The sequence below is a fragment of the Calidris pugnax genome, unplaced genomic scaffold (assembly GCF_001431845.1).
Source record: "Calidris pugnax isolate Ruff unplaced genomic scaffold, ASM143184v1 scaffold300, whole genome shotgun sequence".
Taxonomy (NCBI): domain Eukaryota; kingdom Metazoa; phylum Chordata; class Aves; order Charadriiformes; family Scolopacidae; genus Calidris; species Calidris pugnax.
Genome location: NW_015091014.1, coordinates 55,481 through 74,955, shown reverse-complemented (window position 1 = coordinate 74,955; position 19,475 = coordinate 55,481). Strand labels below are relative to the sequence as shown.

General features: G+C 50.8%; 2 protein-coding genes across 2 annotated transcripts; both read right to left on the bottom strand.

Moving 5' to 3' along the window:
* Positions 1-5,195: 5,195 nt before the first annotated feature.
* LOC106895987 (neurofilament medium polypeptide-like) lies at positions 5,196-8,831 on the bottom strand. The gene is made up of 2 exons (XM_014955677.1): positions 7,278-8,831; positions 5,196-5,414 (listed from the first exon to the last, which is right to left on the bottom strand). The coding sequence occupies exons 1-2, from the start codon at positions 8,829-8,831 to the stop codon at positions 5,196-5,198; spliced, it is 1,773 nt and encodes a 590-aa protein (XP_014811163.1).
* A 747-nt stretch (positions 8,832-9,578) lies between these two features.
* LOC106895986 (keratin, type II cytoskeletal 1-like) lies at positions 9,579-14,828 on the bottom strand. The gene is made up of 8 exons (XM_014955676.1): positions 14,247-14,828; positions 12,701-12,918; positions 11,739-11,799; positions 11,081-11,176; positions 10,557-10,721; positions 10,342-10,467; positions 9,829-10,049; positions 9,579-9,633 (listed from the first exon to the last, which is right to left on the bottom strand). Exons 1-8 carry the CDS (start codon positions 14,826-14,828, stop codon positions 9,579-9,581), a joined length of 1,524 nt encoding a protein of 507 aa, XP_014811162.1.
* Between the last annotated feature and the right edge of the window lie 4,647 nt (positions 14,829-19,475).

Genomic DNA, 19,475 nt, shown 5'->3' with positions numbered 1-19,475 from the left:
GAGACATTAACTGGCATCAATCTGAAGGCCCCATCTTATGATCTTCTTCTTCTCATGACTTCGACTCAGCCCCTGAACCTCAAAAATCAAAACATCTCTGGGCACAGCCTTCAGCAGTCTGTCTTGTGGCACTTTCCATCCAAAATACATGGGCCAATATCTAACTGACATAAGGAACTTAGCGTTGAGTCAACAAGAAATCAGCAGTGGACCCGTCCCCACGCTCCCCATGTTGACATTACACCTCTTTTAGCCACTTTCCACACTTCCCACGTGTTGTGGTGGCGAAAAGAAACAAAAATCTTCTGCTTGATGGTCCCAGCTCAAATCTGTATGGTTCAAAGAGCTGAAACTCAGCCTTGGTCTTAACAGAGCCAAATACACATTGCTTCTTACAGGTACCAGCAGGAGTTGGGACCACACGACTCACACAATAATTTAGCATTTTAAAAATGCTGTATTTTTAGACAGCTGAGCTCCTGGGCTGGATTTTTCACTCCTACTTAAAAAGGGATAGTTTTATATGGAAGGAGGTGCCAGAACACCCGTCTCCAGAAACTGGAGATATGATTACAGCTTAGCTGACAAGCAGAACAGGTTTTGATATACCCTTCCAAACTCTTCCTGCACCAAATTAGCCCAGCACTTCAGGCTATGTGCTACCCGGGTGTAAACAGTACTTAAAAGAACTTAGTGGAAATGCTGATCAAGCCCCTCGCAGGAGCTGGGGGTTCGCAATCTCTTCTCCAGGCTGGTCTCCCCGGCTCCTGGTACAGTCAACCGAAAAGAGGGTTTGTCTGATCTCCGGCGGGTGATTCATCCCCTATTAAGGCAGAGGCACAAATTAGGCCTTTTGAATTGCCTCCAGAAGTGCCTGTTTCTCTCCATTGACTCTCCCTTCTTCCTTTTCAACCTTTCGCTCTACGAAACCGATCGGTAGAAAACCCACAGACCTCACCACAGTGTTCATATTAATTCTTTATTTCTTCTGATGGGAGATGAGAAGCTCTAGGCACCCTGTCTGCATAATTAATTTCACAGTGAAACTGAAGCCCAACAATACTCGGCAGATTGTGGAATTACCTCTCTCAGCTTCCACTTTTTAATGCACAGAGAGAGGCTTTGTCTTTGATTGAAAATTCTTACCTGATCTCGTAGATAAAAAGTGGGGTTGTTACGATGCAGCTTGTTTATCATTTGGATCGTGAAGAACTGAACTGTTTCAGTGAGTGATGTAGAAGCAACCAGTAACCATAGAAGACTTTGGGTTGGAAGGGACCTTAAAGCCCATTCAGTGCCACTCTCAGCCCTGGGCAGGGACACCTCCCACCAGCCCAGGTTGCTCCAACCCCCCCCAACCTGGCCTTGAACCCCTCCAGGGATGGGGCAGCCACAGCTTCTCTGGCCAACCTGGGCCAGGCTCTCACCACCCTCACACCAAACAAGTTCTTCCCCACATCTCAGCTCCATCTCCTCTCTTTCAGTGTCAAACCCTTCCCCCTCCTCCTATGGCTCCCCTCCCTCATCAAGGGTCCCTCCCCAGCTTTCCTGGAGCCCTTTGAGGGACTGGAAGGGGCTCCAAGGTCTCCCTGGAGCCTTCTCTTCTCCAGGCTGAACCCCCCCCAACTCTCTCAGCCCCCCCTCCCAGCAGAGGGGCTCCAGCCCTCCCAGCATCTCCGGAGCCTCCTCTGGTCCTGCTCCACCAGCTCCGTGTCCTTCTGATGTTGGTGGCCCCAGAGCTGGAGACAGCACTGGGCAGAGGGGGGGTGTCCCCAGAATGGAGCAGAGGGGCAGAATCCCCCCCAACCCTGCTGGCCATGCTTCTGGGGATGCAGCCCAGGATGCAGGGGGCTTTCTGGGCTACGAGAGCACGTTGGCAACTCACGTTGAGCTTCTCCTCCACCAACACCCCCAAGTCCTTCTCCTCAGGGCTGCTCTCCAGCCATTCTCCACCCAGCCTGGGTTTGTGCTTGGGTGAATAAACTGTCTCAGCTGTTGGAGGGCAGCTCTACGTGGCATTTTGCAAGCCAAGGTAGACTCACACCACCCACACGCTGAGCCCGTGGGACGCCAGCCAGCGCAGATGAAAACGCCGCATTATCTCAGCAGCGTTTGCTAACACAACCTCCAGGTTCTGCTGCCACAGCTGAGTGCTTCACAGCTTGCGTGGGGCTTTCTGCGTTTGATGAGGGCAGTGATAGCCTAGTTTTGACTGAAATAGCGTCTAGACCTCCCCACATGTGGAGTTCTCATAACTGCTTCCAGACTCTGCCATGAAGGTCTGATTTGGCCCTTTGTGGCTCCCCATCAAACATCTCTGGTTGTTTTCACGCCTCTATGGCCGTTTGCAAATGGGTCTCCAGGGTGGATTTTCCACCACGCTGAGTATCTCGCTCCCCACAAGCTGCCACCCCCAGGACTCTCCACGCTTGGATTTCTTTGAAAAACAGTTAAGAGAATCCTTCCTTCCCTCCGACCGGGGAGAAGACATGAAATATTCCCGATGGGATCAGGACATTCCAGTTATCTAAGGGGAGTGTTGCTCAATTGAGGTGACACAGTTACGTCGAGCATCTTGAGCAAACTGTCCCAGTAATCTCAGCTGAGCTGCTCTGCTCTTCATTAGAACTTTTGATTGGACCATCCAGCTTTCATTTGGGACCCCGAGGGGAAAAACGGTACTAGAAGTGAGACAAGGAGACATTGTTGTTTGTAAACTCTTGCTCCTTTCTTTATCTGCAGCTGCAAGACTAAGAAAATCTACGTGGACAATTCTGTCCCTTGGTTATTTAAAGAGTGACTCCTGGAGGGAACGATGGAACTGGGATGGAGCCCCATGTCCTGGTTGACTGGCTGGATCAGGCCAACAGGCCTTGGCCCCTGAAGCCCAATTTCACAACAAATGTTCGGTGTATGCTCCCCCTCCCCAACAGACATTCTTTGGTAAACACCATCTTCCACTTTTTCTTGGGGTTGCATGAGACGTCCGTAAACTGATTTAGATATTTAAAGAGCTCTTTCAAAAAACCTCATGATGCCCATAATAGTCACGACCTCCCACAGACCAACACACACACAACAGAGAGGGTTTCAAGCTTTTAGTTACCAAAGACAAAGGTTCCAAACAGAGTTCCCCCATGAGTTGCAGAGTGAAGAGAAAGCCTAAGGGAAGAGTCACCATCACGATATTGTCATAAACCAGAGGCACGTGGTTGGACAACTCAGGAGGTGGCTGTGCAGGGAGAAGAGAGCTCAGAATTATGGGCGACCCACTAGCAGTGACTCCGTGGTGGGCAGGAAAGCCACCCTCACCTCCCATAGCGAGGGAAATGCCCTCCTTTTCCCATTCCGCTGGCAGATATTTCCATGCAAATATTATTTGTGGGAAGCTTCTCCAGAAGAACCAGAGCTACCTCCATAGACAGACCTGTAATCCCACCTCCCAGGAGAGCACCCCCCTTCAGAGCTGCATTCCCCAGTCCCATATGTGGGGCTGCATCTCCCAGATTCACAGCTCCCTATGCTATAAACCCCTTCCCCTCCAGAGCTATACCCACCACTGCCAGACCTACAGATACCACCAGAGCTGCATCTTCCTCCTCCAGAGCTGGAGCCTCCTCCATACCCTGAGCCTCCTTCTCCACAGGTAGACCCACCACTGCCAGACCTACAGATACCACCAGAGCTGCATCTTCCTCCTCCAGCGCTGGAGCCTCCTCCATCCCCTGAGCCTCCTTCTCCACAGGTAGACCCACCACTGCCAGACCTACAGATACCACCAGAGCTGCATCTTCCTCCTCCAGCGCTGGAGCCTCCTCCATCCCCTGAGCCTCCTTCTCCACAGGTAGACCCACCACTGCCAGACCTACAGATACCACCAGAGCTGCATCTTCCTCCTCCAGCGCTGGAGCCTCCTCCATAGCTCTGGCCACTTCCGGAGATGGAGCCTCTCCTGCCAGAGCTGGAGCCTCCTCCATAACTGTGGTCACCTCCAGAGATGGAACCTCCACTGCCATAGCTTGATCCTCCTCCATAGCTGTGGCCACCTCCAGAGATGGACCCACCACTGCCGTAGCTTGATCCTCCCCCTCCAGAGATGGAGCCTCTCCTGCCAGAGCTGGAGCCTCCTCCATAACTGTGGTCACCTCCCGAGATGGAACCTCCACTGCCTGAGCCTCCTCCTCCACAGATGGCCCCACCACTGCCATAGCTCCCTCCTCCTCCAGAGATGGAACCTCTCCTGCCTGAGCTGCTGCCACCACCAGAGCTCATCCCTCCACTGTGGGGACAGCATCTGCCAGAGCTGGAGCCTCCTCCATAACTGTGGTCACCTCCCGAGATGGAACCTCCACTGCCTGAGCCTCCTCCTCCACAGATGGCCCCACCACTGCCATAGCTCCCTCCTCCTCCAGAGATGGAACCTCTCCTGCCTGAGCTGCTGCCACCACCAGAGCTCATCCCTCCACTGTGGGGACAGCATCTGCCAGAGCTGGAGCCTCCTCCATAACTGTGGTCACCTCCCGAGATGGAACCTCCACTGCCTGAGCCTCCTCCTCCACAGATGGACCCACCACTGCCATAGCTCGATCCTCCTCCAGAGATGGAACCTCTCCTGCCTGAGCTGCTGCCACCACCAGAGCTCATCCCACCACTCGGGGGACTGCATCTGCCAGAGCTGGAGCCTCCTCCATAGCTCTGGCCACCTCCGGAGATGGAGCCTCTTCTGCCTGAGCTGCTGCCACCACCAGAGCTCATCCCACCACTCGGGGGACTGCATCTGCCAGAGCTGGAGCCTCCTCCATAGCTCTGGCCACCTCCGGAGATGGAGCCTCTTCTGCCTGAGCTGCTGCCACCACCAGAGCTCATCCCACCACTCGGGGGACTGCATCTGCCAGAGCTGGAGCCTCCTCCATAGCTCTGGCCACCTCCGGAGATGGAGCCTCTTCTGCCTGAGCTGCTGCCACCACCAGAGCTCATCCCACCACTCGGGGGACTGCATCTGCCAGAGCTGGAGCCTCCTCCATAGCTCTGGCCACCTCCGGAGATGGAGCCTCTTCTGCCTGAGCTGCTGCCACCACCAGAGCTCATCCCACCACTCGGGGGACTGCATCTGCCAGAGCTGGAGCCTCCTCCATAGCTCTGGCCACTTCCGGAGATGGAGCCTCTCCTGCCTGAGCTGCTGCCACCACCAGAGTTCATCCCACCGCTGTGGGGACTGCATCTGCCAGAGCTGGAGCCTCCTCCATAACTGTGGCCACCTCCAGATATGGAACCTCTCCTGCCTGAGCTTTCTCCTCCTCCATACCCTGAGCCTCCTCCACCACAGATGGACCCACCACTGCCATAGCTGGATCCTCCTCCATAGCTGTGGCCACCTCCAGAGATGGACCCGCCACTGCCATAGCTCCCTCCTCCTTCAGAGATGGAGCCTCTCCTGCCAGAGCTGGAGCCTCCTCCATACCCTGAACCTCCTTCTCCACAGATGGACCCACCACTGCCATAGCTTGATCCTCCTCCAGAGATGGAGCCTCTCCTGCCAGAGCTGGAGCCTCCTCCATAGCTCTGGCCATCTCCAGAGATGGAGCCTCTCCTGCCAGAGCTGGAGCCTCCTCCATAGCTCTGGCCATCTCCAGAGATGGAGCCTCTCCTGCCAGAGCTGGAGCCTCCTCCATAGCTCTGGCCATCTCCAGAGATGGAGCCTCTCCTGCCAGAGCTGGAGCCTCCTCCATAGCTCTGGCCATCTCCAGAGATGGAGCCTCTCCTGCCAGAGCTGGAGCCTCCTCCATAGCTCTGGCCATCTCCAGAGATGGAGCCTCTCCTGCCAGAGCTGGAGCCTCCTCCATAGCTCTGGCCATCTCCAGAGATGGAGCCTCTCCTGCCAGAGCTGGAGCCTCCTCCATAGCTCTGGCCATCTCCAGAGATGGAGCCTCTCCTGCCAGAGCTGGAGCCTCCTCCATAGCTCTGGCCATCTCCAGAGATGGAGCCTCTCCTGCCAGAGCTGGAGCCTCCTCCATAGCTCTGGCCATCTCCAGAGATGGAGCCTCTCCTGCCAGAGCTGGAGCCTCCTCCATAGCTCTGGCCATCTCCAGAGATGGAGCCTCTCCTGCCAGAGCTGGAGCCTCCTCCATAGCTCTGGCCATCTCCAGAGATGGAGCCTCTCCTGCCAGAGCTGGAGCCTCCTCCATAGCTCTGGCCATCTCCAGAGATGGAGCCTCTCCTGCCAGAGCTGGAGCCTCCTCCATAGCTCTGGCCATCTCCAGAGATGGAGCCTCTCCTGCCAGAGCTGGAGCCTCCTCCATAGCTCTGGCCATCTCCAGAGATGGAGCCTCTCCTGCCAGAGCTGGAGCCTCCTCCATAGCTCTGGCCATCTCCAGAGATGGAGCCTCTCCTGCCAGAGCTGGAGCCTCCTCCATAGCTCTGGCCATCTCCAGAGATGGAGCCTCTCCTGCCAGAGCTGGAGCCTCCTCCATAGCTCTGGCCATCTCCAGAGATGGAGCCTCTCCTGCCAGAGCTGGAGCCTCCTCCATAGCTCTGGCCATCTCCAGAGATGGAGCCTCTCCTGCCAGAGCTGGAGCCTCCTCCATAGCTCTGGCCATCTCCAGAGATGGAGCCTCTCCTGCCAGAGCTGGAGCCTCCTCCATAGCTCTGGCCATCTCCAGAGATGGAGCCTCTCCTGCCAGAGCTGGAGCCTCCTCCATAGCTCTGGCCATCTCCAGAGATGGAGCCTCTCCTGCCAGAGCTGGAGCCTCCTCCATAGCTCTGGCCATCTCCAGAGATGGAGCCTCTCCTGCCAGAGCTGGAGCCTCCTCCATAGCTCTGGCCATCTCCAGAGATGGAGCCTCTCCTGCCAGAGCTGGAGCCTCCTCCATAGCTCTGGCCATCTCCAGAGATGGAGCCTCTCCTGCCAGAGCTGGAGCCTCCTCCATAGCTCTGGCCATCTCCAGAGATGGAGCCTCTCCTGCCAGAGCTGGAGCCTCCTCCATAGCTCTGGCCATCTCCAGAGATGGAGCCTCTCCTGCCAGAGCTGGAGCCTCCTCCATAGCTCTGGCCATCTCCAGAGATGGAGCCTCTCCTGCCAGAGCTGGAGCCTCCTCCATAGCTCTGGCCATCTCCAGAGATGGAGCCTCTCCTGCCAGAGCTGGAGCCTCCTCCATAGCTCTGGCCATCTCCAGAGATGGAGCCTCTCCTGCCAGAGCTGGAGCCTCCTCCATAGCTCTGGCCATCTCCAGAGATGGAGCCTCTCCTGCCAGAGCTGGAGCCTCCTCCATAGCTCTTGCCACCTCCAGAGATGGAGTGTCCACTGCCTGAGCTCCCTCCTCCTCCACCAGAGATGGAGCCTTTTCCTCCTGAGCTTCCTCCTCCATACCCAGAGCTTCCACCACAGATTGACCCACCACCGCCAGAGCTCCCTCCTCCTCCACCAGAGATGGAGCCTTTTCCTCCTGAGCTTCCTCCTCCATACCCAGAGCTTCCACCACAGATTGACCCACCACCGCCAGAGCTCCCTCCTCCTCCACCAGAGATGGAGCCTTTTCCTCCTGAGCTTCCTCCTCCATACCCAGAGCTTCCACCACAGATTGACCCACCACCGCCAGAGCTCCCTCCTCCTCCACCAGAGATGGAGCCTTTTCCTCCTGAGCTTCCTCCTCCATACCCAGAGCTTCCACCACAGATTGACCCACCACCGCCAGAGCTCCCTCCTCCTCCACCAGAGATGGAGCCTTTTCCTCCTGAGCTTCCTCCTCCATACCCAGAGCTTCCACCACAGATTGACCCACCACCGCCAGAGCTCCCTCCTCCTCCACCAGAGATGGAGCCTTTTCCTCCTGAGCTTCCTCCTCCATACCCAGAGCTTCCACCACAGATTGACCCACCACCGCCAGAGCTCCCTCCTCCTCCACCAGAGATGGAGCCTTTTCCTCCTGAGCTTCCTCCTCCATACCCAGAGCTTCCACCACAGATTGACCCACCACCGCCAGAGCTCCCTCCTCCTCCACCAGAGATGGAGCCTTTTCCTCCTGAGCTTCCTCCTCCATACCCAGAGCTTCCACCACAGATTGACCCACCACCGCCAGAGCTCCCTCCTCCTCCACCAGAGATGGAGCCTTTTCCTCCTGAGCTTCCTCCTCCATACCCAGAGCTTCCACCACAGATTGACCCACCACCGCCAGAGCTCCCTCCTCCTCCACCAGAGATGGAGCCTTTTCCTCCTGAGCTTCCTCCTCCATACCCAGAGCTTCCACCACAGATTGACCCACCACCGCCAGAGCTCCCTCCTCCTCCACCAGAGATGGAGCCTTTTCCTCCTGAGCTTCCTCCTCCATACCCAGAGCTTCCACCACAGATTGACCCACCACCGCCAGAGCTCCCTCCTCCTCCACCAGAGATGGAGCCTTTTCCTCCTGAGCTTCCTCCTCCATACCCAGAGCTTCCACCACAGATTGACCCACCACCGCCAGAGCTCCCTCCTCCTCCACCAGAGATGGAGCCTTTTCCTCCTGAGCTTCCTCCTCCATACCCAGAGCTTCCACCACAGATTGACCCACCACCGCCAGAGCTCCCTCCTCCTCCACCAGAGATGGAGCCTTTTCCTCCTGAGCTTCCTCCTCCATACCCAGAGCTTCCACCACAGATTGACCCACCACCGCCAGAGCTCCCTCCTCCTCCACCAGAGATGGAGCCTTTTCCTCCTGAGCTTCCTCCTCCATACCCAGAGCTTCCACCACAGATTGACCCACCACCGCCAGAGCTCCCTCCTCCTCCAGAGATGGAGCCTTTTCCTCCTGAGCTTCCTCCTCCATACCCAGAGCCTCCACCACAGATGGACCCATGACCGCCAGAACCCATTCCCCATCCTCCAGTGCTTCTGCCTTTTCCTCCTCCAGAGATCGGCCCTTTGCTTCTGCCACCTCCAGAGCTCAACCCTCCCTTTACACCTTTCAAGCCTCCAGACTGTACTCCAAAGACTCCAGTAGCACTTGCATTGTGGTCAATGACACCTGAAAGAAATGGAAACGATGTCCACCTTAGTCTTTATACCCCAAAAATTATAACCATACATAAGTATTTATATCATCTGTGCTCATCGAGTCTCCTCTTGTGGTCATAGTCATGTCTTTGAAAAGGGGCTACAATGATCTTCATTTTAGTAGACGTACCTATGAAATGTTTTCTGATGTGGATCTGGCTTTATTAGATTTATCTTTTAGGTCAACACTCAGTGCAGCCCTTCCTGTAAGGCCAGGAGGTTTCTCTCTCCTTTAGCTGCCCTTCTATTCCCACAGTTTTTAGGATTAGATTTTTTTTTTTTTCAGTTCTGACATGTACCACAAAGACCTAGAGAAGAAGTGAGGTGTTCCCCACTTCCTACAAATTTGGCTGAAAATAGCCAATGATTTTCGAAGTCAGTAGCTAAGTGGTGACATATGAATCCATACACACTTGAATTCACACACACACACGCTCACGAGGGACTAACATTTGCTTCATTTTCCCAGGAAACTGGACCAGGGACTAAGAGAGGTGGTTCTGATGGTGGGTGTTAATTACCACAGACAAACAAAATGGTAACAATGCCCTTAAAGCAAAGCCTTGAGATACTCACAGATGGTGGCCGGGGAGCCTTCCTGTATCCTGTGAAGGAAAAGTGACATTGAGACAAAGAACCCAATAAAAATACAAGTCAGATGAGGCTCTACCAGTACACCAATGAAAGAGATCACACCTTCCAGGCAACAATTCGTCCTGGAGGTCTAAGTGATAGATCAAAGGACTGGGGACACTGCTTTGTACAGGTCCTTCTATCCAGGATGAATAGTTCATCCTTACCTGGCCTCCTCCTCCTCGAGGAGCGATCTGTACATGGCAATTTCAATATCCAGGGCCAATTTCACATTCAGCAGCTCCTGATAATCATGGAGAAGGCGAGTCAGATCATCTTTGGCCTCCTGCAGGGCATTTTCCAGCTCCTGAAGCTTTTGTTGGCCGTCTTTGATGGCAGAGTTCCCACGCTGCTCAGCATCTTTGATGGTTTCTTGGAGGCCAGAATTCTGGAGAGGGGACAAAGAGAATGTGTCCACTTCCCTTCTACGGGACCAGGATTGTCAAACCCTTCTGGCAGCCCTTGGAAATGAAAAGACCTGCCTCAACAACAGAAGGTACGTTAGACTGGGTAAATTAACCCAAATTAAACCCCAATATAGGGAGCCAAAATCGAGATCTGCTTCATTTTGAAGAGAAAACATCACCTTTAGGTTTGCCTCCAAAGGACAGGCTACGTTGTACTCCACCACATGGAAGTGACTTAGCTAATTTAGTCATGTTGGAAAGTATCAGCTTTACCTTTTTTTTCGCAATTTCAATTTCTTGTTGTATCCTTTGGACCTGCCTGGTGAGTTCCTGGATTTCCTGGTAACTGCCCCGCAGTTGCTCGCGTTGATTTACCCACATGTTCTGGAGGTCCTGGTACTGATGTGCAGAGAAGAGAAGAGATATTTTTGATTTCTTTTCCATCAAGGAGACAGATTTGCCTCCCTGTCTTGTTGGTGTCTACTCACCCTGCCCTGATACATGGCATCTACTTCAGCTTTGCTTCTCTGAGCAATTGCCTCATATTCCTGCCTGACTTCTTCAATGATGCCGTCCATATTGAGTTCTCTGTGGTTGTCCATGGACAGAATGACATTGGTGTTGCCAACTACTGTTTGCAGCTGGGACAGTTCCTGCAAGGAAAACAAGATTTTTGGACTTTAGCAGTTCACGTGAGCAGTCTGGGTCGTGTTATGAGGGAAGAAATGGCACCCTCTGGCCAGTTACCCACTGGAACTCCCCTTCCTGCATCCCCCAGGTCCTACTGTTCACCACCAGTGTTAATTTTCAAGTGTCTCTTCCAACCTTTGTGACACACCAAACCCTCTTTTCCCCCATGGATAAAAAAGGAACTTGGAAGATCAAAGGCCAAGGATGATCCACTCTCCACACCAAAAAAAAATCCTGTTCAGGCAAAATTTCTGGGAACCTTCAAAAGATACAAGTCCTTCAAGACCTGAGGGTAAGTTTTTCACCTGAGAAGGATACTCACAGCTTCGTGTAGGCACCTGAGGAACTCAAGCTGCTGCTTCAGTATTTCCACCCGAACATCAAACTCCATTTTTCCCATGTAGGCACTGTCTAGTTCCTGTTTAAAACAAAACAAAACAAAACAAAAAAGCCATAGGCATATTTGTGGAATTCTTGCAAGACTTGGTACATTTCTTTAAAGCCTTCACTCTTGGGGTGAAACAATGGCCTACGAATCTCAGATTTCCTTTGAAAAGCAATTGGAACAAAGAGAAATTTTTTGACTCTTAGAAGAAAAGAATGGTTTGGAAATAAGCAAAATGGTTGCGGCAGAACATGGAAACATAGATTGCATTAATTCTCCTAATAAAAAGTTGAATAAATTTTCTATTCTGCCACCTAAGCCACCTGTAGACATTATTTAACACCTAATAACAGTGTCTCTCCTGGGTTGTGATTGAGTGACTAGAGAAAGACCACTTTTTAGATATTCATCTCACAAAGGACTGATTCGGGCTCTAGAGAAATTATTTCTCTCTGGTCTTACAGTTAAAAGCTTAGGTTTTCAATTATTTCTGTCAAAGTTAAGCAAAGACCTTGCTTTTGAAAACCTCAGCATCCACCCATTTATTGCTCTATTTCTGAGTCTCTGGTTTAGCTTTGTTCTTGGATTACTCCACCTTTTTAAGCTCCACAAACTCCTCCTCTGTAGATGCGCGTTTGTTGATCTCATCCTCGAATCTGTTGCAGCAGAGAAAAGAGAGAGGCAGTTCTTATTTTTTAGTCAAGTGGAACAGAAACCAAAAGGAATCATCCAAAAGAAAATGTGCTAAGTTTTCATTTAACTGCCGTTTCTGGCAACTGCAAAGACAACTGCAAAACTATGGGCTAAATTATGGAACAAAGTGGGATAGAAATAGATCAGTTCCAACACGTAATTCTGAATGAAACCCCATTTTTCAGAGCTCTGGACATATATTATCTTCTGGGTGCAGCTAAGCCAGAAGAAGTGATGACTCTTCTCAACTTCACCCCACTGCTCAGCTCTGCCCCTCCCCACACAACTGGTAGTTGACCACAACTACCAGGAGGAGTAAGGAGTCCTGGGCTACTCATTGCTTGGGGGAGGAAGGCCATGAAGGAGGACAGGAGGAGGGAATCATAGAATATCAGGTTGGAAGGGAGCTCAAGGATCACCTGGTCCAACCTTTCTTGGCAAAACCCAACATTTCTTGGGAAAGCAAAGGAGAGTGGGGTACATCTGTGGGGTTTTTGATTTTCTTCTCACTGCTCCGGATTATACCCTCACCAAATCTGCTTTAGTCTTCCAACATCAAAGTCAAGTCCCATAGTGAACCTGCTGCAGATTAGTGCTATAATGGCTACAAAACTCTTGGAGGTGAGAAGCTGAGCTGTCCCAGAGCATGATTATCAGCGCCTTGGAAAATTCCAGCATGCCTTTTCCCAGAGAAGCTGTGGCTGCCCCATCCCTGGGTGGGTTCAAGGCCAGGTTGGACAGGGCTTGGTGCAACCTGGGCTGATGGGAAGTGGCCCTGCCTAGGGCAGAGGGTGGAATGAGATGAGCTTTAAGTTCCCTTCCAGCCCAAACCATTCTGTGATTCTATGACTTGTGATTATTCACCTTTTTTTATAATCTTCAACCAGATGAAGCATATTATACGCTTCGGGATCCAGCTGCTCCTTCTGGTTCTGGAGCATTTCCAGCTGCCTCTGCAGGTTGCTGATGTAGGATTGGAAGAAAGAGGTGATATTTCTGCTCTCTTCTGGTCGTGTGCTTTGTTGCTGCAGAAGTTCCCATTTGGCCATCAAGGCCTGGTTCTGCCGCTCAAGACATTGAACCTGAAAGGCAGAGCAGAAGAACATCTCAGCCACTAGAAAGCTCTGAGGGAAACACAGTCCCTACAGCAAATCTAATCTCAATCAATATTTCCAGCCCAGTAACATCTAGAGGTTTCATCAGGTGGGACCAACGCACGAGAGAGCTTAGACTAATGGGGGGACACCTCTTTTTTCCCCAATCTGCTGCATAATTTTTACTACTGCTTCTCAAAGTTGATGCTTAAATCTTCGCTGGCTTTTCAGTTGTTGAATTCACAATATTTAAGGGGGTGATTGGGGTGGAAGGAGACTTCACATGTTTCCGAAGTACCTTGGACACCCAAACACATGAGAAGAGTTCACCCCCTCTCAGAAGACCACACAGGACCTCTCCCTAGCTTTATCTTGCCTTAGAGAAGGTCAGAAAGACCTGTAACAAGCAGAGACGGTATTTTTGGAAAACCAGAAGGAGAGCACCTCTCCAGCTGGGATGCTGAACTGGTTGTGACCTGGCAGCCAACATCCAGAAGGTTTAAGGAAAAAGGAGTCAAAAATTTTTCAGGACTAAGCCACGCTTAAAACTTCTGGGTGCAACCAACACCTTTTCTGTAGGCTGATACAAGAAGCCCTTAATTCTTCACACGTAACAAATACTAAAAGTTTCCACCCCACGCAGAGACACATGTCACCACCCAAACAGAGGCACATGTCAGGTCTGTGTGGGTGGAAGCAGTTTTGAGGATGTTGTGTTCCTGTGTCTGTGAGTAGAAAGGAATGAGAAGCTAAAGCTGCAGGCAGAGGTGAAAGCATTGTAGCATCAGCCAAAGAAAGAGGTCAAGAAGAAAGACGTGGGGGCCACTAGCCACGCAAAAGAGGCTGGGACCTCCAAGCAAAGAACTGACTTCTTGTTTTGTAATTTGGAGAAATGCAACATTTTCCTTCACTTGAGAAACAGAAACACATCAAGGATGTCCAAGTCCCTCACCCATTTCTCCTGCTGGCACCAAGAATTCTCAGCCCTCGGACCATTTCTAACCACACGGAAACCTTCCTCCTCAAAAGAGAGGTGAGTCAATGTGTTAGTGACATCCCAGCAGTTTGCTATTGTCCTGCCATAAAAGATGACTCGGAGATACTTATCCCAGGGCTAAATGCAACTCACGCAGCAGTGTTTATAGCAAGCTATTAAGACTTTTAACACCAGCATAAGGGAACCCGGCCAACGCTGTGATTTTGGGGGGGGAGAAGATGCAATGTGAAGGTGTCCCCGTGTCTCACACCAACAGAGCAGCATCCCTTGTATTTCCCCCTTTCCCAGATAACAAGTGGTAAAGAGAACAGGGACTCACCTTATCGATGAATGATGCAAATTTGTTGTTGAGAGCCTTAATCTGCTCTTTCTCATCTGACCGCACCCTCTGGAACTCAGGGTCAACTTGCACTTGGATTGGCCTCAGCAGGCTGGTATTGACGTGGACCTCCTCGATGCCTCTGCTGACACCAGCCTGCCCATAGCCCTGGCCAGCCCCTTGTTCACCAAAGGCACTTCTACCAAGGCTTCCTCCAAATGCCTCCCTGCCTGAACTTCCTCCATACGTGGTACCAAGCCCTGCTTCCCCACCTTGAAAGGCTCCTACAAAATATCCTCTCCTACCAAAGCCCCTGTCAAGGTACCTCCTTCCACCAAATCCCAGGCACCTTCCATATCCTCTTTCTTCTCCTCCGTAGCCTCCACCAGCAAAAACATTCCTAAACCCACCAAGGTTGTGGAGGCTCCTGCTGCCATAACCATACCCATAACCACCGTATCTTTCTTCTCCTCTGTTGTCTTCACAGTAGGTGGATAAATTTCTCCCACCACCCAGCGTGCCACAGTGAGCAGAAGAAGAACTGAAATTCCCATCCCCAAATCTGAAGAAACGGTGGCTCATGGTGTCCCTTTCAGAGCGTTAAAAGATGAGAGAGCAGGTGGGGAAGGTTGTTACACGGGAGGAGAAATGAGCTTGAAGGATCCTCTGCTCCTCTGGTGGGGGTGATGGAAGTTCTCCTTTATACTTTCTGGAGGAGTTAGTCTCCATTCCGTGGTAATTAGCAGGTCTCTTAATGTTGTTATTGGGTTTGGTTCATCAGGCAGCAATTAATGGCCGCCCGAAGAGAGGTCAGAGTAAACACCACTCACCAATGGAGTAATTGTGAAAGTCCCCAAATCCTGCCTGACTCATGAGCTTTGCTCAGATGAGATCTCCTTATCTCATTAGCCTGCCCTCCATCATTAATTACAGCTCGCACAGTTATCCGTGCACATTACCATGGTTTGTGCTCTCAAAATTCCCCACCTCTTTTGGTATGTCATTCGGTGAGACACAAGGCCTCGATATTGTCCTCATATTGACTTGGGGGTGGCTCACCTTGCTTCACCGTGCCACCAGGAGAACCTCCTACAGAAAGAAGCTCCCTTAGCTCCCCATTCTCCATTTTCCCCCATTCCCAGTATATCTGCCCATGACTGGGTGCTTCTTCAGGGAGAGGGAAGGTGGTGTGATCTGCTCTTCTTGCTAATGGCATTATAAAAAATTAAATCTATCTGCCTTTGCTTCATAAAGCTGAAATAGTGTCTAGAAAACAGAAAAAAAAATGAATCTCCTTCTATGAATTTTAGCTTTAAATAAATGGACACAGAGGCTTAAATGGAACAGAGAAAAGTCTGAGATAAACGTTAATAAATTAAACCAAACATTTAAGTATTAAAGGTTAAGGTGCGGTCATCTTAGGGGACAGAAGACCCATCACTTCCATATACCAGGACTCTTGGCCCTTCCACTACGACTGCTCCTCCTCTCCCAAGTGGGGGTTGTTAGAACTGAAACTACCTGTTTGTGGGTCACATTTTTAAAGGCCACTAGACGCTGAGATGTCAAATACAGAGTTGGGCTCCAAGCTTTTCTACCCAGGTTCTCCCACTGAGCATCTGCCTGGTCCATCCCTCTTTCCTCTCCTCGTCTCCCTGCAGGACTCCACCTCTCCAGCCTGAGCACACCCTGGCGCAAGATGTGATGGCCATGGACTCACGAAAAGGCATTTGGGAGTCAATTCCTGCTGCTGACAATGGCACTAAGAGCCTTCAGCCTTGACTACCATCTCCAGAAGACAACTGAGAGCTGGTGCATGCTCTCCAAAGGCTGTGGTGGAACAATTTCCACATGGCAAACAGCTTCCCTTTGTCCCCTACACGCAACAGGTTTCACCCAAAGGGATGTTCTTCCTTCCAAAGGGGCAGGGTGAGGCCACACCAGGAGCCCTTCAGTTGTATAGAGGTTTTGTGGTCGGGGCTTCATAACCTCCATTGAGAAAGTGCCTCATAATTCGCTTAAATGAAAGGTTTGTGGAGAGAGGCAGGAGCTGTTATTAGACCAGCTGATGTATCTAGAAGCAGAGATTTTGGGCACTCAATGACCAGATGAAAGGCTTTTTCCAGCAGTAGACACAAGATTTTCCAGACAGCTAGGAAAGAAGTTCTACTCTTCCCTACCAAACTTGGTCTCTTGAAGCCTTACACTGGGAACGGCCAACTGGTGGCCCGGACCTTCCATTCCAGCTACTTTTTTTTGTAATTAAACTTTGCCAGTTACCTACATTTTACTAAGAATTTAAACCAAATTTCCTAACTGATTTTCCCCTTCATATATAAAAAAAACCCAAAACTGATTTTGACTGGGAATTGTGTGTCCCACTGGAAAGAATAATTATGGTGAACACTAAAAATGTGTCATGTCCAGGATTTCAATGTGAGTGGGGGAAATCTGGACACAGATCCACTTTGACACGTCTGGGTAAGGTTTACCAAAAGATAAGGATTTTACACAATATCTTTCCTGTATGGTTTTAATTGGGGTCAGTATCTTCTAGCTGCTGGTGCGTCTCAAGAGAAACCAGTGTAACTTGTCCTCCTTCGCTCCCATATTTTCGGTCAAGCTGAAAGATGCTTCCAGAACTGTATCCACTCCCTGCAAAATCCTCTGTAGGACAAACCGTGTCCAATCAATGCCGAGATTGAAACTTCCATGTGACCTTGGAGCTGTTATTAGGCTCAGGTAAGGATTAGGAGGACAAGGCATGACTTCACGTCAGGAGGAGATGAGACTCCATGGACATGACCCGTGATTTTCCATGTGAGGTCTGAACTAAAAGAGATGAACTGACAATTACTTGACAACACACAGAAGAGTTTCTAAGGCATTGCTGGTTTTCACCCGCCTGTTGAGTTTGTGAACAGCTACTTTGGGTGCAACTCATCTTCATCCCTTCTCTTTCCATTGTGAGTGGCTCATTCCAACGCACGCTGCGCCAGACAATACTCAGGACCATCCACATGGATATTGGAAGGAAGCGTTATGACCCAGGGGAGGGAACACCCACAGACCAAACGATCCGGCTCTGTGCAGCAGAAATGTCTATCCAAAAATCGCTGCCCTAAATACATACATCAACCCGCTGCATGGAGCAAAGGGGGTGGCAACTCGTGCAGAACCAACTGCAGCGATCAGAGGTGGCCGCGTCCCGCTGGAGAAGGCCTCCTGCAAACCTTCCATGAGATGAGGAGCCACCCCACCTCCACGTGCCGCGATAATCCCGAGCGTGTGGGCTGCTGTTGCGATCGCCGCTGGCACCGGCTCGGCCTTGGCACAACAGACCAAGCCACACCTGAACCTGTCGAGCTGGCTCCAGACCTGGCAGTGCATCCAGAGGGATGTCCATGCATCCTGTGGATGAAGGTGGAGGGAGCTTCCTGTGACACCTTCCTCTTTCCTGGCGTCACTCTTGGATGCACTGGGGGAACTTCTGCTGCCCCTGATCCTTCAAAAGAAAGAGCAAAACAGTTCCCAACATGCAGGAAGAGATGCTGAGGAGAGAACAAAAGGAAGAGAATTTTCAAAAAACCTTGTAATGGCAGGGGGGAAAAAAAGTGAATTGCTGATATTCTACCAAAGATGGGAGGGCTTTGTTGATGGGTTGGTACAAGTGGGTACTGCCTCCAGCTGGTTGGAAACAGGTTTTGGGGGGGGAAATGTCCTTTTACCTTTGGTAAAGGGAAGCATTTTGGGGATATGCTGTGGTCAAATTGCAGAGGATCAGGGTGGGGGCAAGGACGAGAGGTGAGGGGGCAGACCTGGCCACTCCAAACAAGGTGAGCTCCATGAAGAGGAACTTGGTGCAGGACCTGTCATTGCCTTCTCTATCAGGAGCTGCTCCATAATACAAGGAAGCAACTGGTGGACCATGGTGTTTCAGATGAGAAGAGGCAACAGCACATCTCTGCTTGCATAGGAGAGGATTCTTCTTGAGTAGAGTAAGGACAACAAGTAGAATAAGGTGGAGACCAAGAAGTGGAGTGGGAAGTGATGGAAAGCCTGTGAGGAGCAAGGAGAGCTAACCCTGGAGCTACAAACCTCTCCTCGACCTGGCTGTGAGCCTGCGTAGTGGCTTTAGAATAGACCTTTGACTGTGAGAAAGCCAGGGTAAGGCAGGATGAACTCTACCTGGAGCGGGACAGGTCCCCTTCTTCCAGGGGTAGGTCCCTTCCCACCGTGGTCTTGCCTGTTGGGGACACTTGGAGTGGGGCAAGGGGTGGACTGCGATAAGGCTTGGTTTTAGCCTCAGGTCTGGACCAGCAGCTGTTCTTCTGATACAAAACACAGCATCACTCTGCCTTGAAAACCCGTTAACAAAATGACCAATGGCTATTTTAATAAATAGATAATTATTCTGGGTTAACAGGAAGGTAAACAAGTCAATAACTTGCTTATAGCCACCTATAATATTAAATTGTCTATTCAGAAAATACTAATCATAATTATGATATCTGTTAATCTCCTATTTCCCCTGCAAGAATGTGAAAGTATCAATTTAGCATAACGTGTAAAAATAGTAAAGTAATTTCTCTATTGCTGTTATTATTCACAGCTACAGTGAACGGATGAGGTAGAAATGAGGTAGAAGCTTATTCTTTTTTTTTTGACTTTATTGGCTAACCCAATGCAAAACACCCTGCTCTCTGATCCCTGACAGCTCCTGGAGGCTGAGCAAGTCCTGGTTCCTCCACACGCAGCAAACCTGCAGCTGATGCCCCGGAGCTGGGGCGTGTGGAGCTAGAGCAAGGCAGAGATGGAATCTCCAAAGGGTTTCAGGAGGAGGAGAAATACGGCGTGCAGAAAAAAATAAAAGAAAAAAAAAAGAAAAATGAGGATGAAGAGGAAACTGGGTTGAACTTTAGGTTAAATGCACCCGGTGTCATGAGAAAACATGACTTTTTTTCCCTTTGTGCAGCCGCTCCCCAGCAGAAAAATAGTCAAGGCACATGGCACCTGTGATAAAAATAGAGGAATAATATTATTGGATTGGACATGAGGAAAAAATTATTTATTTAGACTGGACATCAGGAAAAAATTCTTCACAGAAAGCGTGGTCAGTCACTGGAATAGGCTGCCCAGGGAGGTGGTCAAGTCACCATCCCTGAATGTGTTCAGAGTCATTTAGATGCAGTGCTGGGGGATATGGAGTAGGGGAGAACTTTGTAGAGT

Bases quoted from the DNA above. Each gene is read 5' to 3' on its own strand.
- LOC106895987 (XM_014955677.1), bottom strand. From the start codon at position 8,831: ATGGGTCCATCTGTGGTGGAGGCTCTGGGTATGGAGGAGGAAGCTCAG. The intron at 5,415-7,277 runs GCAAGAGCTATG...CCATCTCTGAAG, and splicing joins ACACTCCATCTCTGGAGGTG to GAGGAGGGAGCTATGGCAGT.
- LOC106895986 (XM_014955676.1), bottom strand. From the start codon at position 14,828: ATGAGCCACCGTTTCTTCAGATTTGGGGATGGGAATTTCAGTTCTTCT. The intron at 11,800-12,700 runs GTGAATAATCAC...CTGCTGCAACAG, and splicing joins GTTGAAGATTATAAAAAAAG to ATTCGAGGATGAGATCAACA. The intron at 10,722-11,080 runs GTGAGTATCCTT...TTTTCCTTGCAG, and splicing joins TCAGGTGCCTACACGAAGCT to GAACTGTCCCAGCTGCAAAC.